This window comes from Osmerus mordax, chromosome 5 (genome assembly GCF_038355195.1).
Source record: "Osmerus mordax isolate fOsmMor3 chromosome 5, fOsmMor3.pri, whole genome shotgun sequence".
In the NCBI taxonomy this organism is placed as follows: Eukaryota; Metazoa; Chordata; class Actinopteri; order Osmeriformes; family Osmeridae; genus Osmerus; species Osmerus mordax.
The window spans coordinates 13,779,508-13,807,094 of record NC_090054.1 but is presented as its reverse complement, the minus strand read 5'-3'; the positions used below and the strand labels follow the sequence as shown (position 1 = coordinate 13,807,094).

Here is a 27,587-nt window from a genome sequence, read left to right as displayed (position 1 = left end):
TTAAACTAAGTGGGAGAAGTGGACTAATGTTAGCCCCATACAATATGAATAAGGGGTGAACTAAATGCATTCTTTCACTAAAGATAATGCTCAAGGTATTATTAAAATATATACTTAAAAGTATTTGTGCCTTATGCTCTGTTTTATTTACTTGTTCAATCAGGTAAACCTTTTGGAAAATGGTCACTATATTGTTTTCTAAAGCTACTTGAATCTCGTCCTCTGTCATCTCGGGAGAGGAGGGTAACATTTATTTCTGTCCAATGATCGCATAGTGATAAGGGAGTGGGAGGTGTTAACGAATTTTCATTGGCTGCCTGATGCACGTTGTAAAGGATACGGAAGAAAATATCTGCGGTACACACGCTAACGCTGAAATGGTGAAATGTTCATCTGGGCAACATTTTTTAAACGTAAGCTGCAGCAAAGTTGTATCTTTGTAATGATATCCGTACTGTAGCTTTTATATCTTACCTCATGCTTTTTATGAAAGAGTGGCAAACGAACTTAGAGTTGGAGAGTAAACGCCAGTTTTGCCTACCACTCAAATGACCCGAAAATTGGGGATACGATGCAGGTTGCATGACATCCCTATTGTGCGTGCTTGAAACTACTGGGTTTTCCAATAGCTCGATGTATTATTTGCTTTGATGCATTGCAGTCTGATATTATCTCAACTCAGACAGAACAACACGCAGGGAACCTTACTTGTAAGAAGTTTCAAACCTTTATCCTTGCAAGCAGCATCTGCACTGTTTTTTGTAGGGTGTATGATTCACGGAAAAAGAAAGCCAGACTAATGCACACATAACATGGGTTAAATGTTACTTTCAATACATGTTATCATGCAAGTAACTTAAATACAGCATCTTTCATGCTGGAATACAATAAGCCAATTTAATTGCAAAGTTACTTTACTGCTCTGTACTACACAGTGTGTTGAACAGAAGGCCTTATTGGAAGAAGTGATTCCTGGTTGGAAACCTTTCCAATCAATGTGACCTTTATTTATTATAACCCCCATCTCTCAAAAACTCACATATAACATAGTCAATCATCTGCCCTCCCCTCAAAGTAAAAATAAAAAAAGAAACTGCTGTCTGGTTATTGCCAGTATCCATCTCAGTCGTCAGAAAAGCTGCACGTTTTTGCTGTTGTTAAGGGCTAGAAACCAGAATCCCATCGGAGTTGCACCCTAAGGAACAAATTTAATGCTAGAAAAACATCCCGGCCATCAACCAAAAATGACGGATTGAAAATAATGTTGAGCTATCTAGGGAATCCCCCACCAGACAAGGGAACAGACTGCATTGTTTTTCTCATTTATGTGATATATAGAACAGAAAGAGGGGAAAAATGGACGATTTATTGGTTAGGTAGGCGTATTGTTGCTTTTTTATGAAAGAAGGAAAATCCTAGATTCTAATGTAAGGATCAAGTCAAATCATGACATTGTTTGAAGGGCATGCATTGTAACATGTAAAGTGTGACACATGCGTGCCACGTTTTTCAATAAGCGATTCAATGAGAAAGGGGATGAGAATGGAAAAAGTTAACCACATTAATACTCTGTTGAATACAAGGCGATTTGTTTCCTAGTGTAGGACGGTGAGATGAGCCAGAGAGAGAGCCCGTGCGCCCAGAAGACCATCTCATTGCTGAGCCCCCTGGGAAAGATCCAAGTCAGCGCATGTGAGAATGGTGTGCACACCATCCAGATCATAATGGATGTGGCACCTGCTGAAAGGTACTGTACAACAGCCTACTCAGTGACGTTATAAACAAAGGTGTGAAATTTACAGGCAGACAGAATCCACTCCCATGATGGAGTGCCACCATTCCTCATCGGAAGCAGGGCGTTTTTGTAGATCCCATAAGAAATATCCTGGAGAAAGTTGGGGCAAAATATGAGAGGCGCTAGAAATATGAGGGGCACTAGAATACGGTTGAGCTTGAAATTAGATTTCTGATGGCATGTGGTAGTGATTCTTCCTGCAGTATATTTGAAATATTTGAAGAAAAAAATTACTGTTTATTATCCACAAAGGAGTTCATTGGAGACCAAGTCTATTGGGTCAGCTAAGGCTATTGGGATCATGGTTGGCACTGTACTCTGAAGTTATGTTTGATCCCAGCTGTATGCTATACTTCAGAGTGTAAACAAGCACTTCTTATACTGTAGCTACTGTAAGGTGCTCTGAGATTCCTGCAAAAAAGAAAAAAATCTGAAAATGATTAAAATCTCCATTAAAAGTACTCTTCAATTTTACAGTTTTACATTTTCAGGTCCACACCCGACATCTCAGATTAGTTTTGATTAGATGGAAATTAAATATCCATGTATCACAGATTCACATTTGATAAACTTGATTGGTTCTGGAAATTAAACAATTTTCAAATGCACCAAATAGGAAGTCATCCTTTTGAAAATGTATGGCAAATTCTAATTTATGGAAACCTATTAATGCGCTTGTATATTATACCTCAACATGTGTTTGCTTCGTGACTGTCTCCATTTTCCTAAAATGCATCAAGCAGTAAAAGCATTCTACTTGTTAATGAGTAGAAGTGAGGAAATTAATAATATGGAATTCTGATTATGAAAGATGTCCTGTATCCATGCACATCACCTTGCTCCCTCTCAGTCTGTATGTGGTTTAATTTGTGTGTTCAGGTTCAGTAAGAATATGCAAATGAATGTAATGATTCGCATCAGTAGATCATTTCTCAGTTTAATATCATTTGCTATGTCGATCATACGTGTAGTCTCCATCACATTTCTCTGTACGTCCCCTAATGTGAGAACAGGATTTAAATCCAAGCCTAACCCATCATCAAAATCATGTTTTTTTATCATGGAGAGATGTACTATAAGGCTCAAGGTTTGGCAGCGTTTGTGGAATTAGAATGTGACTGAATGTGGATAGCATAAGCGCTAACAAAGCATTCGTGACAATGATAAATAGTTGATTGATAAACGTCATTATAGCTACACAAATGCTCCTGAAGCATTGCTTACACCCCATGACCGTCAGCGTTCTAATGGAAACGTGTGAGGCCCCTTTTTTTGCTTCTTTACTGATCTAAGCAACATTTCCTGAAATAAAGCTCTGCGGCTTTAACGACAGCCCTGCAGGCACCATCAGATGAACAAATTCATTACATCTCAACAACCCCTGTTGGGGCCCAACTCTGTTAACCAGTTTCCTTCTAGTTTAGCATGGCCAGAGCGTTCACTGAAAAATTACACACATTTTGTTTACAGGAGATTACTATAATCTGAAATATGATGCTTTTCGACCTTTACATCCAACATAGACACATAATACAAAATAGGGAGTATTTTTTATTAGGGTGCAATATGAAAAAATGAAAAGAAAAGGGTCTGGACTTCTGCCCCGAGACATTTCGCGGGCATATTATTTTACAATGATTTGATCAATTTGTCTGTCATCCCGACTGAGGTGTGGAGGAGCTGGAAAAAGCAATTTAGCTTGTGAGGTCCTCAATAGAAATGTACTACAGGAGCCCATGTGTGACATGTTGCATTAGAACTTGAGTAGTCTTTATTGCTGGATAATGTTGCAAGGCAATACTGATATCAATCATTCTTTAACAGCCAGCAGTGTTTTTGTGAAAAGAAATCTCGCCCAACAGATTTTAGAGCAATAATTGATGTATTCAAAGCTGAAACTGCTTTGTCTTTATCAACAATACAAAAACATTGCAGTGGAAGGACAAGTGAAAATACACCAGAAGCTAGAAAGCTGTTCAAAATAAGCTCCTCTTGTATGCTTCCATAGAAAATTCTAATTAATATTACACGCATAAACAATAAACATTCTGTCTCATTTGCATATAGATATAAACAATATATTTGTGCATCTGAATTCCCAGCACACATGGGTCATGTGATCTGCCGAAAATCCTAAGTGGCTCAAACCAAAATTATCATTATATTTCCCAGGCTATAAATCCGCCTTTTTTTTCCCTGACACAAAGCCGTATAAATCTGTGTCTGATTTTTCACATTGCACATTGTTTTTAGTTAATGATTTTCATCTGTTTGTTGTTCCTCTGATAGCGGGGAAATGTACCATATGCTCCGGCAAAAGACAAATGATTAGCAAATGCAATTCTGGACAGCTGTCTGACTGAAAGCGTTTGGTTGATAGCATTCTGCTACCATAATTAGCTTAAGCTTTGGGTTAATTAACTTTCTACCTGGATATGCATAATAATAGCAGTCTGTAGAAAGCCATGGCGCTTCCAGTATATCAGCAACAAGGGCTGTCTTTTTATTTTGTATTTCACCAGCATATTTCAATTTCAAGAGGCGATTTAGCTCTGGAGTGTCGTCAAATATTGTAGATTTTACTCTCCGAGATAGATAATTCTGAAACAATAGGGGTGTATTATATGGCAGAAATGCCATTTCTGAATGTAATTAAAGTGATGAAAGCAATCACAGATTTTTTAAACGCTTTTGTTGAAAAGCAGGCCTGCTTGTAAAGAAATACCCCATCAGGAAGTGAAAAGAGGAAAGAACCCCTCTTGTCCCTCTATAAGAGCTCTTACATTTGGAGTGAGGTACAACAGTAATTAGTCTTTTGAATAAACCTGCTCACTGAGTCTCTGATTAGCAATTGAGAACACTGTATTGCTCTTAAGGAGAAGGGTGTAGTCTATTTATCACCAGTTAGCCCAACAGCCTTCCATTGTCACGGACAACATGGGACGAGATGCAAAGTGTCCTCATTGTTCACAGGTCGAGTGTTTTCACTCTTTAGCTCCTCACTCTCAACGTGATCACAGTCGCATCGACGTGCCGGGGCACTTACCGGTACTCCCTCCTGTCTAATACCCTAGCTGTCAGGGCAGCTTGTACACAATACCAACTACTGGTGTGAAATGTCTGAGGTGACGCATTTATTGTTTTCTCACACTCATGTAGTGTTGTGAATCAATGTTCTGGATCACAGGGAATGTGTGTTGCCTATTCAGGTTTTTTTTTTTCTCACCAAGGTCTCTTATCAGCAAATGTCGGCCTCCCTCTGTGGGCCAGTGGGGGTTGGACTTAGTTAAGGAGAGTACATTACGGATTTGGAGTGGGTATGCTACTGCTTAACATGTCCCTCAACACTAGACCAGCATTACTGCATTTTGAAGTAGAAACAAATGGCAGGAAATTAATTCAAATTCAACTAATATCTTGGTGTGATTTTTCTATTTGCCCCCATGTATTAGAATATTCATTAAACCATTTTGTGGCATGCTATGTTAATGATGTACAGTTCAAATGTTGTATTTTATTTTCCTGTGGCCTTAGGTAATCCCTGGGTTGTATTGTGCGAGGAGTAGTCCTCAGCTGTGTGTTCATTAAGGTGCTGTTCCCACTGGCCCCTGGACCCATCTGTGCTCTGTGTTTACGGCCAAGTCCCCTGGGACCTCCCCCAATCAGCCTGCGTGTGTCATTTCCTGTGCAAACCAACACCTGTGTAACACACTACCTGTAAACCGCCCATCGCAGACGGACGGACCCTCTGTCAGTCCCTCAGTCGTCAGCTGAACATTAGGGAATGTTGAGATTTCTAAAACTAGTCTCAGGGTGCTGAGTGTTGAGTAGCAGAGGGTTTGGGCTGAGTTCCAATTCCTGTTATTTCTGTTCTGTCATCCGAAAAACTTTTAGCATGATGCTATTCATTGTGACTTTTAAAACGGAATGGAGTTCTGTATTACATTGGACTATAAAGTCCTTTACCTCGCATATTCTACCGAGGTGATATGCAGAGAGATTATTTTACTCTGACATCTTGGAGAGGAGTACGAGTCAATTATGCCCAAGTGTTGTTCTTGCTTATCTTCCTCCGGCACCAAACAAGGATTTAGTCAAGGATTTAGGGGTGAGGGGGTGGTGGTGGGGATCATGGTAAGCGGTTCACAACAAAACACTCAAAACTCCTGGGAGCGGGCACTGATTTAAAAATAAATTACAGAAGACGAAGCGCTAACACTCAAGGGCCCTCAGCAGTGCTGGCGTACACAGGTGAAGATTAGCCTCCTCGCTAATCAGAGGAACAAGGCAGTAATTTGCTCCGAACACAGACAGTAATTAGGACTTGGTGACACTGGATTCCCATAATGCCTTTGTGCTTGACATGGTCAAATTCTGACAGAGGCTATCCATGCAGGGTCACTGTCCCCCCCATCTCTCAGTCCTTAGCAGTGGAGTTTCCTCCGGTCCCAGTCGCGTGTTACAGGGGATCCCTGATGTACTTTGTGTCTCCCTTTCTGGCTTCTTAGCATTTGGGTAATTGGAATCTCTTTCGGCGGCACTTGAGAATAGAAGACTAAAAGCACCATTTAAAGTGCTCACTAGCCACTTGTACATAAACATAGCTGTGTTGGGTGTGTATGCAGTGCATTATGGGGTGAGGGGTAAAGCTCTAGTAAAACATGTCTACGTTGACTCCTGTGGCCGCTTAGCTGGGGGAGGCCTAATCGCTGCATGCTGTGTTGCCTGCTCTAGAGTATAATTATTTTAGCACAGAACCTCACCGTGCAACTGAACAGGTTAGTGTGAGACCCATATCCTGTTTGATGGACACATTGTCTAATAAGGCAGCTATTACATTTCTGGAGAGCAGTTAATGGATCCTCTGTTGTTGAGTCTAGATGACATGCTGAGGTTCAGAATAGCTATACTGTAGGGCCTGTGGAATAGAATAAGCAGGGCAGCTTAGAGTGAGCTGCTTTAAAAGCTCCTGACTTCTCTGTGTCAGCGTCTAGATCCACATCTGAAGGATCTCGGGAATGCTTGAACGAGCCATATTGAGCAAGTGACTTACAATTGTATCGCAGCCTTTGGCTGAAAAACCATCAGGATCTTGACATTCATAGAGACATGGAATAGTCCTTTCCCTTTTTAGACAGTCATTTCAGGCTGTTTTCATGCTCTCTTGAGTCTTTGACATCTCCCAGTTAAGTAGCCGCCACGATGAGACTAAGGGAAATATGGACTGGTCTTGGCCTTTTCTATTTCATCCTCTGACCCGCTGTGTTACCCATGATTGGTGAAGGGGAACTCTGACAGGCCGTGTCAAACGTGACAGGCCATCCAGTCAGAATGAGCCTTATCACGCATCACAGGATGAAGGCATGACTACCCATTTTTTTTTTTGTTTCTTTTTCCCCCGACTTTTTTTTGTGTACCACTGTTTTTGGCCCCTACCAGACATTGGTACACAGACTGACAAAATCCATTTCAATTAGTCATGTCTGCTAACGTACGCTCGATGTGTGTTCAAGCCCAGTAGCTTGACAGTCATACTGAGGGAAGGTAATACTATTGCTAGTTTTTTTAAATTCCTCATGGTAATCTACAAAATGGATGCCGTTTTTTTCTTCTTCTTCTTGAAACAATATTTCCCAGCTCTCTCACCTTCTTTGTCCCTTTTGATTGTTTCTTCCTGGATGATGAAATAACCACCTTAACGGTGATATCAACTCCCTATTCATTCTTTTATATTAGAGGAAGAAAATAGGTGGAGAGCCAAATGACTCTCACTCTGCACAGCAATGATTTATGGTAATTGGGAATTGATTGTGACAGGAGCACAATATTAGAAATTCTTTCAAATCACAATCTGCTATCAAGGGAAATATTCTCTCAACTGCTGCAAATCATTGCCAAGTTAGAGTCAGTATCTTATATTCACACCAATGAAAGGACAGAAACCTGATGTTCTAAATATTCTAGCTTATTCAATAGGAATTTACAGTAGCAGTTAAGATTGAACCATTTTGCTCATTTAAGAGAGAGATACTGTTGCACTGAGGGACAGATATTAGGTTTTTGGAAATGAAAAGTTGGACAGGATGTTCTCTTTTGTTTTGTTTTTGTTTTAATCTGAAAACAGTCAGTTATATATATTTGTTTTTTTCTGTCCTCCATTGTAATTGCAAGAACACTGATCACATTGATTTGATAACCATTTTAGTTTTCCACCTGATACAGTCCCACCAATGTTTCCGATACAGTCCAGATTTGATGCTTCGCCTTAGAGACATTCGTTCTGTGAATACCGTGTGCCGTATGCGCTGTGCTGTTTATGTCAGCGGAGGCTCACTCAGACACGTTTAGCATGAGACTGTCAGCAGAAGAGGGGAAAATTAGCCCTGGTGACAAGTCTGAAGCCTCAGTGTGGGTCAAAGGGTCTGAGCCTTAAGCAAAGGTGCTCTAGCCTTTGTCCAGCAGATTGTCGGGGCCTGCGGCTCCAACAGGAACATTTCCACACACAATATCCCTGAGCTGTCAGTGTGCACTGGCTGGAACATCCTCTCTGAGAGAAAGAGGTGGTGTGGTGGTGGTGGTGGTGGTGGTGGTGGGAGGGGTGGGGGTGGACTAGAGAGGGGCGAGAGGGAACAGTGGCCTGAAGATCTTCACTGAGGGAAAGTGTATGGTGGGGGGTGGGGGGAATAGTGCCGGCAAAGTAGGATAGAGAAATAGAGGGGAGAAATGAGGATGGAGCAGTGGGAGGTGGGGGTGAGGGGGGGGGGGGGGGGGGGGGGGGAGGGAGAGAGGAGAGACAATGACAAGTAGGGGCTGGCTGGGCACTCACCCATGCCGACAGAGATTGCCATGAGCCATGGCCATTGTTTGAGTGGGTCTCAGTGCAGGGCCACGGGTGGCTTTCTCAGTTTTCAACACTCACTATAAACTGTGGTTTGGTTTATTTACACTTCAGAGTATTTACGCCTTTTTACAGTATTTACACCTAGTGTTAAACAGCACCCCAGATCATCAAATCACAGCCCCAGACTGCCAGGCAGTGCTTTTCACTGCAAGCTAAACTGCTGAACTGTGCCTGTCATAACACAGGGGCAACTCTTTCTCCTCAGATGTGGAATAAAATGTTGCTCAAACTGTGACCTCCTGAAGTAGTGTAAGAACACTTACGTGTAGACCCTTACCGTGTTGACTAATGTACCAGGAGGTCGAGCAGCAAGAAAGATGGCCTGTGTGTTTAACAAAGTAAATGTGTATTATTAATACCGTACAGGATAAACCAATTTTCAAAAAAGGGCACTTAAATGGTGATATTATTTATTTATAGGTCCGCACACCAGTTAATGGAGTTGGCGGTGTATGTTAGATCTTACACACAGCTTGAGGTCCACTTTGCAGTAATGCACATGCTAAGAGAGGACCATCCAAATAGGGTCTTAACATGTCAAATGCAGGTCAGTCTACTGGCCTTGACCCAGGGGGTGGTCAGTCAGCAGCACTGAGAGAATCATCTGTTAACTGATTAACAAATTCCTGTAAGCAGCCGTTCACTCGCTAAGGTACACAGGATACCAATTTCTTTGTGGCTTGTCACCACTGCTTTATAATCACATAACACTATACCATTTTCATTTAAAGTGTTTTTTGCTCATAGCTATTCTTTGCAATGTGCAAGTGTCAAAAGTGTTTACAAATTCGAGAAACTATTGAAAACTGACTTGATCAAGTTGTCCGAAATTCCGAGGCCAACGCTCGATGATGAACATTTCCTGGTTAAACACTCCACCGAAACTGTTCTGTCAGTTCGCATCTGAGTCACTCAAGGCATTTTATTACACCCTTCTGGCACATCACATCAATCTCCAACAAGGAATTCTTCATCCTTATGACTTTTTCCTCCTTCTGGACGTCCTAGGACAGACGAGCCCCCCCAGAGCTGTGTGGTCAGCGAGGGCCGAGCGGAATCCAGCCCTGAGTTGCAGCGCTGCGTTGAATGGCTCCAGGCCTACTTCTCGGAGCCGTGGACCGTAGGGAGTCTCCCCCTCCCTGCCTTTCACCACCCCGCCCTGCACGGAGGTCTGTCATGGATAAATATTTGCAGAGCCATGACTGGGATCGGGCTTTCACTCTTAATTGTCAGTTACATCACTTACACTCGCTGGCGCACTGTGTTATAATGAAGTATTTTATGGCTGAGGGAGAGAGGGAAAGAGTGGGGGGGGGGATAGGAGCAGGAGGGAGGGAGGGAGAAGGAGCGAAAGAGAGAGCACAGAACACAGAGCTGTAACTTGGTTCAGTAATCTGTAGCTCTTACAGTGCGTGTTAGTCTTGGCCAGCTTTCCCATGATTCTTGGCACATTCTTTGAAACTGATCAAATTCCACTCTTGACATTTTCAGACAGGAAGCTTTTTTTTAATGAGAGAGCATGTGAATGGTAGTAAAGTTTCAATGAGCTTTTTGTTGGCTTGACCAGTCACCTACTGCAGTGGACAGGGGAACCTAAAGAATGGACAATTAGTGTCCTTTCAACCAGAAGTTGTGACACCATAGTTTATTATTGAATAAGATGGTCATTTGAGTAAAATGCACCATTTTGTAGAGGTTCTTGTTGTATTTCTTTTTTTTTTTAACCCTTGTGTTCTCTTCGGGTCATTATAACCCATCAGTCATTGTTACCCACCGTCGTATTGTGACAACTTTACTGCATACAAAAACAAAGTGAAGCATTTTCTTTTAACCGTCGGGCTGTCTCAGACCCTCCACATTGCGAAGGTTAAAATAAAATTGTTTTTTGTTGGGTAAAATTGGGTAAACACAACGATGGTTAGTTCTGAACCTTTGGGTCATGTGACCCGAAGGCAGCACAAGGGTTAAAGATAGAAAGATAATTCACTTAAAAAAAACATCTAGGATTTAAATCGTTTTTGAAAGAATACTATAGGCACATTTCCTTAGACAGGAAAAAAGAGCTTTCTTGTTTTTACTTCTCAAACAGGACAAAGGCATTTAAGGTGAAAACGAACACAGAAAAAGAAACACCCTAATGTATGTATTTGACAACTGTGCTTCTCTTCCTCTGCAATCAGGCTGTGGCTGCTCTCTAATTTCATGCAGATCCACAGTACTTGAGTGATGGCATTTTCAATGAGCAGGTAGTCCGCCGAGACCCTGTATACAGCTACGAGTCCCACGCTCCCGCAAAGGCAATGCAGAAAATACATCAGGACCAATTACGATATCAACTTTCAGCGTGATTCCCTTCGCCACCAAGTGCTTGTGTACCCGCCCCGGGCTCTTTCAAATCGCATCTCATCTGAAGTCTTTGGGGTTTTAATTAAATTTCAGGATAGATGGAATTCTTCATTAGTACCTGATCTGAATAGGTGATTGTGCTGCGCTCCAGCTCTCTCCCTCGTCTGTTGTTGAGTGGCTGCATGAATACGAGGCATAGGGATATGGAGCTCTCAGCAGTTAAAACCACAGGCCATGCTGGGGTAGCTATGTTCAATTCGTACGTCCGGAGGATTTGTTCCAAGGAAAGACAGTTCTATAATTTTATTTGGGGTGATTTGCAGGATCTCTACATTGTCTACTGTCTTATTATGGGTAAGAATTACAGGAGGCTTTGTAACCCCTGAATTAATTGCTTCTGTCATTGTACCACAGTGGGAATAAGACAAAAAAACAAGTTTAATCAGGTCATTGCAATTTCTGACAACCAACTTTTTGTTGTTGTAGTTGTTGCCTAATGTGTTGTGATCGAGAGATTCTGGATGTTTCTTCTGCAGCATGCCACGCAGTCTTGTCACGACCTCCTCATGTGCTCCTGTGTCTTGTTTCCTCGCTTCTGACAAAACAAGAAGCTTTTCATATGAGCTGTCACTGGATAGCACTGCAGCGAGGTGACACGAGAGGAGATGTGAGGCCCGTTCTCCTTCAGCGTTCACCGTCGCTAAACACATCACACACACACGCCTCTTTGGTCGTCCGAGGTAGGAAAGGAGGTTGCGTGCTTGCGTGCGAGTGCATGTTTGTTTGTTTGTGTGTGCGTGCGTGCACGCGCAACTCCTCGAAAACACAAACCTTCTTAGAAACAATGCATCTTCTCATCTCATTAATAAAACATCCATATGTAACAGTGGAGGGGGATCTTAGTCTGGGTAAGCGGCATGGGGAATGTGCAGGGAAGGGTTGTGGCGGGAGGGGGTGGGGGGGGGCGGTAGGCAGGGTGTGTGTGTGTGGGGGTTGGTATGGTGGGGGTGGGGATAGGGGGGAACAGAGCTGTGGAGAGCGGGGGGATAGGGGGGAGGGCAGGGCCTGTGAGAGTGGGGAGGAGGAGGGTACGGGCTTCAAAGCCCCAAAAGACTGAGTTCCTGCAGGAGAGTGAACCTCCCCCTGTGCACAGCGCAGGGCGAGATGAGACACTCACCACGACTCGCCCCTGTGATGTGGAGAGGAATTAGGGAAATGAACGTTTTCAGCCTATCGAATAATCAGAGAGTCATCAGCACCCCCGTCAGCCTTCAAAAGGGTGGATCCATCCGGACTCGAGAGACCCGTTGACTGGGAGTCAAAGCCTCCCCTCCCATTAGGCCCGCTGGATAATGAGGAAGCCGCTTCTTCCACTCTCGTGTTGTGCTCTCGCAACTACCCGCAGTGGGCGGATGTCAGCCGCAAAGGGAAATGTCCCCGTCAGTCGGGACCATGTGGTCCCCGCTATTTGGGATATCGGATCTGATTGCCGGTTCAAAGAGATCGTCCGCGAAGAACCATGAACGATTCGATTTCTTCTTTGACGTGGCGAATCTGGGAAGTACACACCCCATCAATATGTTCATAATCGTGGGATCCATTTCTGCCCATCGATTTCAGCCGCTGGCCAATCTGGTCTCTCCTGTAGCCTGGCCTCCTAGCCTGCTGGAAGGTAATGACCTGTGACATAATTACGGGATGTCCGTAAACCTGTAAGTGGTCCCCCCTCAACTTTTATTTAAACAATTGACACTGGTGCTCCCCTATCTAAAGAGGGTCCTGACCCCAGACACAGCATATTAAGCCCTATATGAAGTATGGGGCTGAGGGACCGCTCTGGAAATCATCCCAGGTCACATAAAGTGACCCGCTTGAATTCCCCCGGTTCAGCTGTGCTTGGAGCAGACTTCTCTAACCTCCACACTCACAGTTAAAATACCCACACTTACATATGTCTGAAGAACCAGACCGTACTTTTAACCCAGCGGGTAGCTGTTCGAAGCAACAGCCACGGCCTCGTGCTGTTTTGTTTGTGGCATAGCCCAATGGTGTTTGAGCACAGAGTGGCACCATGACTTTGAGAGGGTTTTCAATAATGTGTGCATCAACAGGGATTTGTCAAACCCGCAGTCCCTATCTGTTCCCACGCGTTGTCGTTTTGTCATGAGCATCACTGTGATATCAATATGCACCACATGCTCCACGTGGCCAAATCCATGCTGCATGAGCAGGAATAATGTATAAGAACAATTTTGATAAGGGTATATCGCATAGCATTAAGTCTGTGCAAGAAGCCATCAGCCCTCTCGTTGACAGCGTGATTATTACCTGAAAAATTATTAAACCGTACCTACGGGCCTTGTTCAAGACAAGGAACCCACATGGGTGTGCATCAATCAAATCTACCCCCTTTAGGTTTTACACTTATTCCCCCCAGTTTAGGCAAATTGCCTTGTTCACGTGGCTTTGTGTGGGAGAGTGACTATAAGGTAGGGAGCCTGGGGAGTGAAAGATGTTCACTCTGTAGAAGAGAGACCGGGGGGGGGGTGGGGGGGGTGACATGTTTTCACACAATGCCAATTTAGAGTGATTTCACATAGATCACTTGTCATGTGCTCTCTGAGACCATGCAAATGAGAGAGAATGGGAGATCACTAATTGAATTTTCATGACCGGGTGTGGGTGAAGCAGACTTGAGGAATCTTCTCGCACGATAACACGATCTTTGTTCCGGAATCCACCGTACAAAGGTGGTTTTCAACCACACAGATACAGTACGGCGCTCTCAACGCTTCGGCTTTTCTCCAGGATAGACGAGGTTTGCTCCAAATGTGGTAGATTTCTTTTTCACTGTGATCTTGGTTATCCAAACATGCCTTTCAGCCGGTGTCTGGTGGTTGTACAGTAAAAGATAATGCCTCTACCGACGTGCTAATGAAATCAAAGCCGTTAATATGGTCTGCTAAGCTGCAGATGATTCGGTGAATTCCACCATTTAAGAGAAGATGATATAATGAATCTACTCTGAATAGAAAGCAATTAAAAGGACAAATTGGTCTGATTAACCTCAAAGTCATCCCACTGCCACAAATGGTATGCAACATTCAAATTATTTTTATTAAAAATCTGGAGCACATTTGCAGTCTTTTTGGCCTCTCTTAATCCTTTTAAATGAAAGAGCGAACTTTTTAATTTTAGCTGTGACCTTTCCTTGCATAACCTAGATTTTTCTGCTTTGGAAATAATGTTCTCATACCAAACCGAGCACCATGTTAAAGTGCTATTTTTAAGGTCAAATTGAAGTATTTCATTATTTCTGTAGACGTTGAATAATCTCTCCAAAGAACGAATTAAGGCGAGCAAGGACGATTCATGAAAATCCATTTGGTTTCTTGTGCCCCATGAAATGTCAGGCTACAGCTTATACTGTCCAGTTGAAGCCATTTTGAGTGGGTACAATACATTTATTATGTTCATAGGTACCACATATCTCAAGGAGACGTAGTCAATATGCTACTTCACTGTGAGTGTCTGTGAGCCACTGGAGAAGTCACTCCAGTAGTTCTGTGTGTGACTGATTTCAATAAATGCTAGTCCTTGTTTTTTTCCCTCCTTTATTTTTCCATATCTCTCCTCCACTCCTCTCCTGTCCTCTCCTCCTCCTCTCTGTGTAGATGCATTCACCAGCCGAGTGTTGCAAACTCTTCTGAGGGACGTGAAAATGGGAGAGACGGTGTCGTACAAGCGCCTGGCTGAGATGGCGGGCAACCCAAGAGCCTCCCGAGCTGTGGGAGGAGCCATGAGGAGGAACCCGGTTAGTTGGCCCAACCCTTATGTGACAGGCACCTCAGGTTCTCCAGGCAAGCTCAACACAAGGGCTTCAACCAGAGCTAAACGTGTTGTTGTTTCTGCTAATGAAGATCAGGGTGTTAAGTAAATAACCGCAAAATCTACCTGGGATATACATTCATTATAAAAGTTGCATGATAATATAATCCTAAGAATCCCACACTGAGCCACCCCAACTCTTAGGATCTCTACTGGCAACCTTAAGTTTCTGGGGCCTCTCCTATGTGGTAAAACCACAATTGTCTCTTTTAGGGAACATGGTTGCTGTGTTTTTCCCAATGATTCATTCACTCTGTACAAAATGGAGGGCTAGAGGGCAAGTTGTGCGTCTCCTTTTGATCAAACCATTTGATCAAAGCCCGTTTAGCTCTGCCCATGTAGCGCTGTGGGCACTACTGGTGTGGCGTGTCAAACAGAACACTACCTGCCTCCACTGTTCCGGAACTAGGCAGACACGCACGCACGCACACTAGCATGTATTGTTTAGTGTAGGCACATATGCACAGTAATCACTTATGCCAAAGGATTATTTGCCTTGGCAATTTTTCATATTTGTGTGAACACTGGGTAACACTTAGCAAACAGTTGAAAGTGTGTATTAACGGTTATTAGGATCTGAATAAATAATGTATATATTTGTTTTTTCTTTTTTATATTTGGAGTTATTTCAAAAATATGCAGTAGACATACATTTGCACAAGATCATGTTTCAGTGAAAGCATTCTGGCGCATATTTCACAGCGTGGATCTTTGAGGCTCATGATTCAGCTGTACTGTAGAATCAGATTGTCAGTGTCAATTACCTGTCAGTAGTGCTGATACACTTGGGCTTCAGCTGTGGAAAGCTGAGCGCGGTATTGATTCCCGCCTCACCGTGGCACTTCCTTACCAGGATTTGAGTATTGATAAGCCGAGTGTAGTGCTCTTTCCCCAGGTGAACAGGCAGATCCAAAGGCCTTGAGGGTTGCCTGCCTTCACTCCAAACCTAGGGAACCCAGTATTGATCAGAGTATTCTGGCAGTACCTTGCTGTCTGCAAGGTTAATCTAAGGGTTGAAAAGTTTTATTGCTCTTGATATGGTAGTGGGTTTAATGATGGATTTGAGCTGAAACCACATTGGATTTCCTTCTGCTGTACAGCTCTAAAGGAAGGAGTGGTACAACCATCACACCATGACAACCGACCTTGCAAGGAGGCAACATCTATTAAGCAATAACCGCTATATACTATACGGGGGCGTAACTAGACAGAGTATAAACAGCATTTTGCAAATACAATATTTTTAGACTTTTTCCTGTGAAAATAAACAATGGTAATTATCTTGTCCTCGACCCCTTGCTTCTATTCTTATCCCTAAATTCACAACCAGAGGAGGGATTTCTGCCTGCTTGTTTAATCCTTCTCCAGCCATTTAGTTTACAAAGAACTCAGGACCCCCCTGGCAGCCGACTGCAACAAGCATAAGCGCTCCACTGACTCCCTCTTTTTAATGATCACAGGGTTATCACATCTTAATGTTGACACCCTCTCCATTGAATATTCATCCTGCTGGTGTTTTTGCCCATTAATTTTTGATTGCTGCTTTGCTTTATACTATTAAAGAGCAAAAAACATTTATGTCCATCCAAAGACTGAGCAGCTATTCTCAATGTGGATCTATTGAGTATCAAGCTTGACAGTTATGGCTTCATGAATAAATGAAACAATATGACTGCGGTAAAGAAACATGAAAATTGTGTACCGTAGATTCATGTTTTCACACCGTGTCACGTTCTGGAGATTTCTTTCTTTTTCCTTGGGTGAGAGTCAGGTTCAGCGACTCTTTGTTATCAAAGCTGAAGACAATAGGATCGCATTTGTATTACATTTTGTACACCACAGCACAGTGTCTCTTAAAGGCTACAGTGACCTAACAACAGGAGTAACATGATTCTCATGTACTTCTTCTGATTAAGTTTAAAATGGTTCTGTTGTTACTCGTTGCTGGTAACTGAACACCTTTCTGGCACTAGGTTCCTCTCCTTGTCCCCTGCCACCGGGTCATCACCAGCAGTGGCCAGAGTGGACCATACATGCGTGGCAAGGGAAACCATCTGAAACAGTGGCTGCTTAGCCACGAGCAGCTGAGAAAGGAAGGATGAGTGAGAGCCAAAGCTGTCCTTCGCTCACTGAACCAGAGCACTCAAACCCTGAGACCATTCCACAAGACCAGGACGGACGGCCTATTCGCTTCTTTTCACCTTCCAAAATAACTGAAACTTGAGAATTGTCTGAACAAAATAAATGACCGTAATGAAAGTAATGCATAGTTCATGTGACAAGAGAGCTGTTGTTCATTGAGTGTGTTCAGAAATAACCTTAACAGAGAACAGCAGGAATTGCAAACATGATCCCATGGGTGTCTGTTCAGTTTGCCAGATATTGTTGGAATGTTTTTTGAATTATTTCCCTAAAATATGTCTCTTGAATTGTTTTCCTTCCTATGTTGAATTACTCTTTGTACTTCTTGTTGGCTATTTCATTCCCTGCCAAGTGAATTCTTTGTTCAACATCCAGTATAGGGCTTCAGCTTTGTATTGGTTTAAAGCTTTTTTCTGTCCTCATTTACAGTGTATTAATTTGTTTAGTTTGCCCAATCGAGTGTCATTGTTTAAAAACACTTTTCTGATTTTTTCCCACAAAGTAAATAAAGTTTAAATTCATGTCATTTTACTCACTTTCACAATATGAGTAATCTTACTCATGTATCTACTATTTTGATCAAGAAGCAACATTTATATCATTTTTTGATTTGTATTTTTCTCCCACCTACCATACATCTGTCAAATATTTGAGTCACGTCAGTGTATATTCCATTTTCCGTCTCATTTTAAATAGTGCTTTCCAATAGAGGGCAGTACAGAACGGGGAAAAGAAGTCTGCTTTGAATTCTACAAAGAGCATTATACCCCTAACTTAGGTCATATATGCATTAATTTCCATCATTTGATCTCATTGAGATGGATACGATCTTCCTCAGGGTGATCAAGCCCCAACAGCAGCTCTGATGTTGAGCGCTTGACAATATCCTCAGCTGATTCAAATGACAGTATCCCAAGACACTGTTTAACACTGGTCAGTATATATTTCACGGTTATGCGCTGCACTGTAAATATAGTACAGTTTGGATAGTACACTTTACTGCTCAATTTTGGTAATCCCCTCCACTCTCAGAGAGCAGTGTTGAACTGACCTAGTGAGCCCCTGGGAGACATTACCAATGTACTGTTCAGGTAGCCTAATCCACCTTCCAAAAATATATCCACTATAACCTTCATAGAAACCAATTCAGAGGGGCTGCTGAATACATTTACACTGAAGTAGCCACATTCCGAATTTCCTCCCCTATCAGCTCGCCCGTGTGTCTGACAGTGGTGCCGGACTCCCTCTCACCGCTCTGCCATCGGAGAGGGGTCCTCGTGTGGATGTCGAGGCGGCAGACAGGCAGATGAAGAATGGGTCTCAGTCTGCGGTTTCACACAGGGCTAATGATGCCTGTGGTGACTACAAGCTACAGTCAGCCCCTTAACGAAGGGAGCTGTGACACAGACACAAGGGGTCCCATTTAAGACAGGGCCACTCTGAAGTGCACTGTAAGCACCCTCTTCTTTTTTCTTTCTTTTTTTCTTCTTCTTATAAATATATATCTTTCTTTTTTTCTCTCTCTCTTTCGGCTAAGTCAATTCAGTGGAATACCACACAATTTAGGAGTGCAAGATATTGACGTCTGTAGAGTTCTATTATTTCTGAGTGTGAAAGAGAGTCCGGCCACATCACAGTGTCAGATTAGTGGAGGCAGTGTACTGTAAGTAATTGGTCATGAGAGGTGCTTGCTCAGGGATCAGAGAGCTCACATGGATAATATATGCCCTCTCTACAAAGAATGAATGAGTAGTGTGGATGTATATTAGCGCCATGCATATGCTCACCCATTCCCTATCATTCTGGCACTGGGATTCGATGGAATTAGCTTTAAAGAGGTTAAGGCTATCTCATCATCTGCACAGTAAATCTCGGTGAAACGGTTAATTTTGACCTCATATCTGCCTCTGTGTGTGTGTGTGCACGTGCGCATATGTGTGCATGTGTATGTCCCCGTATGTGTGTGTTTGTGTGTCAGTATATGTGTGTGGGTGAAGTAGATGATATTGAGTCTGACTTCATAAATCACCCAGACACTGATAAACTCCCCATGCACCCACACACCGCTAATGGGCAACCCTTAAGGAGTGTGAGAGTCTCGTGCGGCGTTTGATTCAACATTTATTAACCCCCTCACACACACACACACACACACTCTCTCTGTCTCTCTCTCACACTCACACACAGACACACACATTAGAACCTCACAAAGACAGAGGGTATGGTAGTTGGCTTTCAGAATGTTCACTGCAGTGCAGTGATCTGGTCAGACTGTATTAATCATGGCTGATAGTTGTAAAAAACATTTGAGCTTATACAACAACGTTCTCTACCGCTTCCATCTCATAAGTTATATCCTGTCTCCAACTCCCGGCTTCTCATCTCATATCCTGCCACCCTTTCTCATTATAGAGTAATTTTCTTCCCCCACATCAAATACACACACTTTGCTCCCAACTCTCCCACTCTAGTCCCCCCCTAGTACCCCTCTAATTACTTGTAGCATTATTATCTCCTGAAGAACTTATAGTCTGCTCACCTGCTACTTTCTTACATGGCACAGCCCATTAGTCCTGCAAATGTACTTCACAAACAGCCCCTTCCCATTGTAGCGTTCAAGCACACCGCTGGATGCCAAGAAATGCGAGCAAATGCAAACCGTAAAGCACATATGCACCTCTTTAACTCACCGTCCATCCCAAACAGAGAGTAATGCCACTTCACTGCCAGAGGAGTGTTAGCCGAGCAGATATGGCTATGTCCTTCTGTCAGACGCGCAGACGTTAGAGCGGGCTTGGCAGGGCTATCGGGTTTCCTCCCCCGCTGTCGGGTCGGGGCTGGGATGGCCTCAAAGGCCCTGACACCACGGCACCACGCAGCCCAGCCACAACAGCTGCCATTGCAGCATCTAATACCGACACACACTACCACAGTCCAGCCGTTCTTTCAAAGAGGAACAGGGGTTTTCAACAACACGGCATACTTTGATGCTGCTGTAATGATGGTTGTGTTCTTAGGGAGCAGGAGTCAGATGGGGCCTTTGTCTCCTTTGAACAAAGAAACACCCCAACAAAGACGCCCAGTACACTAATGGGAAAACTTTGATTAAAAGTGAGTAAGGTTGCCTCCCAGCCCCCTCATTGTCAGTCTTTCAGATAAGTTACAAACTAGTAAACAACAAAGACAAAGTTTGTCGAAGTGTTCGTATCCATGCAGGATTGGCTGCAACCGAAACCATTTTATTTATATTCGCTGGTAACATATTATGGTTTGTTTATAATTGCGTGTGTTTGTGTGTGTCAGCGTGACCACAAGCGTGTGTTGTTCCAAGCCCTGGTAATTACGTTTGATGAGCAGCCATACATTACGTGTGTGTGCATGTGTGTGTGTATTCCTTTACGTATCAATCTATGACCACAGCCTCGTTGTCAGAACGGGAACTTGAGTGTCTCAGACTGGAGAAAGTGCAGGTCTAGCCTCGCTCATGTTGACCAAGGGGCGGCACTTCACAGGCTCCAGGACCCCATGGCACCAGTCTCCCCAGTCCCCCAGACAGACTGGGAGCATCTGGGCTCTGTCAGCGCCTCTGGCCCCCGACAGACTCCGATCTATATGACGGCCCTGAGAGGAGTGGACTGTAGCAGGACTGGGAGCGAGAGAGGGAAAATATGAGCTTGGAGCCGAGCAATGCATCCTGGCGCGGCATGCTACATATTTACTTATTAGGATATATGCTATGGGATTGATCTAGAACTGATATTTGTAGTTGCTAGTCACCCTTCGTAGGTTTCATGTGCAATGTTGTATCATTGATTAGATAGAGACAAGATTAAATAATTGGTCTGTATCGATCAACATTGGGAAATTATTGCCACAGAATACCAAGGAATGAGAAAGCACATTTTAGTAATTCTCCGCACATTTTTTTATATATTTTTTAATATAAACCCTGCAAAGATAATGCTTAAATTGGAGACATTTGATCATCAAATCCATGCTGGAGTTCTGTATGTCACTGGGAACCTGTGCCATCTCAGAGTTGCCAAGACCAGTTAATTAAACCATACATCAGCTGAAATAAAAATACACCTACCGTCCCAATCAAATGTGACAAGTTCTAACACCTCCCTCTCTTCCTTAAGTTCTGTAGTTATTCAACCCCAAAAAAAAGATAGCAACGTGTTTCACTTATTATGATTGACGATTGATGATTAAGTCCTCCTGCCGACACACACTCCACCAAAGCCAGTGAGTTGGAATTGGATGTGACACATACACAGTTCTGCGTGTTAGGTAATTTGTTGACGAGGGGCCAAATTCATTTATGGAACAGCAGTATTGGCAGGCATGGACACTCTCTGCAGAAACAACGATAATCACAGAGGTTTGGCACGGCGTGACAAGGACCCTTTAGGGAAAGGCTCTTACACACTACTTTGTTGGCCGTTTCTTCCATGAGATGGAGAGACACTTCCTCTGTACTGCTTTCAGGTGGGAGACTGTAAGAGAGGCTGCAGGGGAGCGCTTGTGTCTGGTGTAGAAAGTTTGCAAAGGTTCCTATGTATATTTAAAGAGGTTGAACTTTTTGAATGCAAAGATTGCCCTCGTTAAATGGCAAGTGTCTTTGTACAAGGTGGGTAGGCATAGGAAATGGGACAATTTCACAAGGATTTAAGTGGATAATGTTTGGAAGAAAATATGAGGTAATAGCCATGGTTAAGGCTCCTGTGAGAATAGGCCATGAGCAGGACCCATTCTAAAGCCATTTAATCTCCACATTTGTGCTCCTCCATTTTTTCTGCTAATGAGCCTTATTGACTATCAAACAAGAGCTGTCATCCCCCAGCATGTACCAGTCTCAGACCCGCCCTGTTTGTCATGGTGTCCTCACAATCAGAGTCGAATGCAGGACCAGGATGGCAGTTTATTGGTTCTCACAGCAGTGCTGCCCGAAAATGGCACACTTCCTGTAGCTTTGCAGCTGCCACCTCTGCTACTTCCATTACTTTCTATAGCATGCAGATGTTGTATCAACATTCCCCGCCAAGGGGACTGCAATAACTGTGAGATTCATGCCATGTTTCGGAGGCACGTCAATTTCTCAAGTGGCACAATTAAAGAGGGAAATACACTACCAAGTTTTTCACAGGCGCTGAAATCGGAAAAGGTCTTTTTTTCTCTTTTTTTTCCAAGGGGGCTGTTTCATAAGGGTTCAGAAATCCACCCAATTTTTACAGCCCTTTTCCTGAGTTGAGCTGTTCTGTGAGTCTTTGTGCGGCAGACCTGTCGCGACCCACAGCGGATATGGAAATGGGGCTAAGGTTTTATAGGCCAAACGGATTGGACACAGTCAAGCTCGGGGGGCATGAATATTGGATGTTATTTCTGCTCTCTTTTTATGTAATCCATTGCCAATACATTATTAATAGATGATATCATATCCAGAACTAGTGGACAAAGCACTACAGAGGGGAGCTATGAAAGGACCTCTGTGTGGTTGACTGTGGCAGAGAACAGAGCTGAAGTGATATTAGTTTATCACAGTTGCCTAACACTTTTTGACCATGGTTTCTGCACTGTGTGCACCCCTGGACAGAACAAACTTTAGACAGTAGAGGGGAAATACAGTGAAAGTCTCTGCCAGGGGTTAATCCGGCATTTGTGGGTTTGAAATGCAATACATCATTGATGAAGTATCAAATGACACCCAAATACAAGTTTAATGGATTTTGAGCGCTGGGATACTTTGCTCATCCCATCTCTTTCGCAAAGAGGGAAGAAGGAATCTTTGTATGGATCTGGAGTTGTTCCTGTCTAAGCTGACTCAGAATGGGTTGTAGATATGGGACTAAGGTCTTATCTGATGGACTGATTCACAGGGAGCCAGACACTGAGCTAATGTGCTTCAGTGAAAGAGGTCATGCTGTCTGTCTTGAGCCTTCATAGTGAGAATGATACAGTATTATTTAGTAAGCATTGACATCACATAAGCCTATATAAAATGCATAAATATATACAAAATTATAAGTGAGCTTGCACAAGTAATGTCATAATACAGTAGTTTGGGTATGCAGATGCTGTGTGCATTTACACTTATTTATTGAGTATATTCTGTAAAGTAAAGTTGTGTTTCTATATATGAAACCGTACAGGTTGTGGGGGGGGGGGGGGGGGGGGGGGGGGGAGTATGGTCTGTCTTGACATGTAACCACTGCCCACAGAAAGGAACAAAGACAATAAACCTACACCCTTCTGCAATTGAACAGTCGAACATACTGTATAAGCGGCTGAATAAGTCTTGCACAGGGAGTGGGTGTGTAAGGTAATATTCTCTTTTAAGGTCAGTTTGAATTGTTTTTCCTCTTGGGAAACTGTGGATTGATAAAACACCAAACAAAACCCCTTTTCTGAATGCTTGTCCTCCATGGCCTCAATGAAGGTTTCATTCCTTTATATCATCCAGCCCAATTCCCAGCGTGCTCAGCCATTGTGGCCCCTTTCAACTAGGGCTCTCCATTGACTGGCTCATTGTCCAGCGGGTGCTTTTGTGAAGCGCTATCACCAGAGCACAATCTTTCACCTGAACAGCGGATATGGCCATACATAACGCCTGACTCACACATCTACATATATGCATCGGAGGAAAAGTACAGGACAGGCACACGGGTCTAGTCTGCAGTAGCCCTCATTCCCTACTAACAGGACTGGTTAGTGCACAGCAATGTGTAGCAAAGACAGAAGATAAACTAGCTCCCTCTTACAGTATGTGTGCGTGTGTGTTATTGAGAGTGGGTTTTCCTGAAATATAACAATGCATGAGCAGATGTTAGAAGCCTGGCCCTGGGCTGCACAAGGCTACTCAAGATCGATAACGCTTTCAATATTTCTTTCCTTTGACAGATAACCGCTATTGAGCAAAGTCTTGATAAGAGTGGCAACATATGGATGTAGCGAGCCTTGCTCTCCTTTGATTGCGTGACCCCTTGACCTCTGGCTGTTTTGAGAGAGCGGTGGCCACATGGTCTGGGGGTGTACGAGGGGCGGGGGAGGCTTGACTGGGCCCTGCTTATGAGGCGTTATTGACTCAGGATTTATAAATATTTAATGCACACATTAAGATCATGGTGGAGGGTGGCCATTAGGGTTCTCCAATAAAGAGGCTCTCACCATGATTGAGTGGCGAGGCCGGGCTGAGGCCGGGGATGAGGCTGTGGACATGGATACAGAGGACAGTCAGACCTGGCCAAGAACATCGGTCTTAATCTCGCTATGCGTCTACAGCTTGGTAACGCTGGGCATGGTAACAGGGATTGTACAGGTGGAGGTGTTCATGAAGGAACTCAAAGATGTATAGAAGAAACCCTCTGTTGTCGAGATATAAATACAAAGTTGGATTGGATAACAACAAATCGGACTCAGTTAATATGAGGAATAAGATTGCTCATTAAAAAGGTACAGACTGGACACCAGGCTGCAGCCTGGCTTTGCTCTACAGTAGATAGATTAAGTCATTGAATTGAGGCGAAACAGCAGTAAGCACGACCATGGATCCAGAACTGTGTCTGTGTATCTGAAACGGATAGTGCTTTGTCAGGAAGCAGGTGCGTTCACTATTGTTATCAGACACATTGGATTATCGAGGGAATGTTTGGAAGCACAAGGCGTTTGCGGTCGAAAATTGAATTGCTCGTGTGCGTATCTACCCCTCACACTATCAGCAACGCCTGCACTATCTCCCCCACCACGAGATCCATGCAAGCTGGTGACATAATTAGCTGTGATATGCTGATTGCTACTCAACTTGCATCGCCTTAATTGTGCATTAAAAGGCGAGGTGGCCATGGACAATGTTGCTGTTGATGAGAAATTGACATTTTCTGACCTGGTCTCAGCAAGCACTCAGGAAGCCAGATAAGATATTTCGTTGTTTTAAAGGAGAGGCAGTATTCTTCCCCATCACTCCACTATCTCTCTGTTTGACCCACTTGATGAGTATAGATTTCACAGGGGTCCCCTTTCAGCTTTCAAACTATGAGAGGTTCAAAACGATACCAACCCTTATAGACAAAGGATAACCTTGCTCTTTCAATGTATTGATTCTTTATTAACTTGGTGGCTTAATGCAATGAAATGAGGGATTTGAATGGGCCCCATTTCGGGCACTTTGAATAAAAAGCCTGCAGTATTTATGAAAGGGCTGCAATGCATTTAACAGCACCACTGAAGTGAGATGCCGATGTAAAGATCAATAGGAATACATCTCAAAGTCAGAATCTTTAGCTATAAGAGAATATGGAACAGAATACTCATTTAACTTTTGGGGGGAAATTAAATGGACTTTTATGACATGCGAGGAAACAGTATGCTTTTGTTTTCTAGTCAGACAGATCACTGAAAAAGTCCACAGTTTAGGAACTATAATTTTTTTACTGAAAACTTTAATAAAACATCACTTATTCATTTCTGTTTCCATTCCAAATGTTGACATTTTGAATTTTCTTCCCTGTAAACACATTTAAGCTATGTGGCAGAGTCATAAGTGGTGAGTAAAAATGACTTCTATACATTCTACAAAACAGAAAGAAAATACAACCACAAATGGAGTTTCTTCCCCCAAGGTTGTCCCTCATGCACATTAGTCTCTATTGGATCTTAACAACTATCATATGGGTCACAAACAATTTATTTGACAATACAACCAACAAAGTTTTCTCCAAAATGGTCTGTATAGATAATTTAAAATCAATATAAAAATAAACAATGAAGTTTGACTTCCCCTTTAAAAAAAATGGACAGAGAGTCTTGACAGAGTAACAAAAACTTGAGGATACATGTGAAATATATGAACATTGCATTTCATCAAATACAAAAGAAACAAATGAAGGCAACAGTTCTTGGCTGAATTCTCTGTGCTGCATCACTATATTAAGGGCATGACGATTAATACATACATAATGAAAAGCAATATACAAAATTTCCAAGATAAATACAATATTTATAGTTGATATGTTACAAAATGTCCCCTCAGTGAGCGCAAGTGTGTATTTGAACAGAAATATGACAATGCACTATTCTCTAATTAACTCCTACATGTTCAATGGAATTTCATTTTACTTTAAATGTTTTTTGTTGGTCTAAAATAACATGGAAAAGACAGATGTATAAATATTTAGCACAAGTTTGGCAATATCACAATAGTCTACAATTTATACCACATATAAAACACATAAGGGAATTGGAGCTAGAGGGAAGAGGATGGCCCTCGTCAACAAGAAACAGACTTCACAGTAGCCTAAGAACGCATTAATATACAGTGCTAGCAAAAGGGTTGAAAAACATGGCAAAACACACTTGCTTAAAAGGAAGCTCTAGACATGGAAGTACATAGTTTTTCATCAACAGAGCCAAGCGTTCTATACACGCCAGTGTTCTGGTTGAATCCAAGAGAATTGTTTTACTTTTGAAGATGATTTCTAGCTACAATAAATTACAAATTTAATTTAAAATGCAGGAATGAATCAGGATACAATCTTGCCCACTCAACCCCTCCCCATTTAATTTGTAAGTGTTGTATTTTATGATTGATTTTCTACATTATATATTTCATATATTTTCCAGTTGAAATTCAAACTTTCTTGGCCCCGGTGTATTTTCTCACACATAAAAATACAAAAAAGTCACATTAGAAAGACACACAACTGTTGTGAATCTATTAAAAGATAGTTGAAACAGAAAACAATTTCTGAGGCAAACAAGTTCATAGGTAAATGTACTGTACATCAGTGTTTACATTAAAACCAACTGTTTAGTCCACAGAGTTCCTTCCAGTACAGTATGTGTGGTTCAGGGGAAAGAGCCGAGGCAAAAGTACAACCCAACAGGTATACAAAATAAACACTTCATCGTCCTTTGTCCTCTTCAAGGTTGATAAAATGGAAAATGAGCAACAAAAAATATTGGTCACTAAAATGGTGGTCCTCATGAAATCCTTTACAGGTCCAAAATTCGAATTTGTGAAAATGTCTTTATAAGAATGTTGTTTGTTCTTCCCCCCCCCCCCCCCCCCCCCCCCCCCCCACCCATCTTCATTACAAACAGAATACGCTTTTGACTATAGACTACACCAGCATTTTCTTTGTGTGCTAAAGGGGCGTCCTGTGTCTGTGTGTGTGTATGTGTGTGTGTTTTTTTTGGGGGGTGGGGGGGTAGACTGGTGTTTGAGAAGGGGAAAGTGCATTTACATCGGAGGAACAACCAGGCCGGACATAGCTGGAAAAAAAGAAATGACATTTTAGACAGGTGCTACAGAAGATATGTATTTTATATGACAGACCATACACAGTAAACATGTTGAAATCATGCGTGTAATTGTGTGTGCCTTTGTATGTGTGTATGTCTGTTTGTATTTGTGAGTCTGCATGTGTGTGTGTGTGTGTGTGTGTGTGTGTGTGTGTGTGTGTGTGTGTGTGTGTGTGTGTGGGTGTGCATGCTTATGTGTTTGTCATGTGCGTCAGT

The 27,587-nt window shown here is 42.8% G+C and overlaps 2 protein-coding genes across 14 annotated transcripts in view; one reads left to right on the top strand and one right to left on the bottom strand.

Annotated features, from left to right (window-relative positions):
• The first annotated feature begins 343 nt into the window (after positions 1-343).
• Positions 344-17,592, top strand: mgmt (O-6-methylguanine-DNA methyltransferase). The gene is made up of 5 exons (XM_067236793.1): positions 344-413; positions 1,600-1,747; positions 9,705-9,865; positions 14,717-14,856; positions 16,904-17,592. The coding sequence occupies exons 2-5, from the start codon at positions 1,614-1,616 to the stop codon at positions 17,030-17,032; spliced, it is 564 nt and encodes a 187-aa protein (XP_067092894.1). The 5' UTR covers positions 344-413; positions 1,600-1,613; the 3' UTR covers positions 17,033-17,592.
• A 9,556-nt stretch (positions 17,593-27,148) lies between these two features.
• LOC136942993 (transcription factor COE3-like) overlaps positions 27,149-27,587 on the bottom strand; it is a 65,885-nt gene continuing 65,446 nt past the window's right edge. For all 13 annotated transcript variants that reach the window (XM_067236092.1, XM_067236100.1, XM_067236097.1 and 10 more), the window contains exon 16: positions 27,149-27,341. In XM_067236092.1, the coding sequence (XP_067092193.1) occupies positions 27,310-27,341 (32 nt within the window). In that variant the 3' untranslated portion in view covers positions 27,149-27,309. The remainder of the gene's footprint in view (positions 27,342-27,587) is intronic.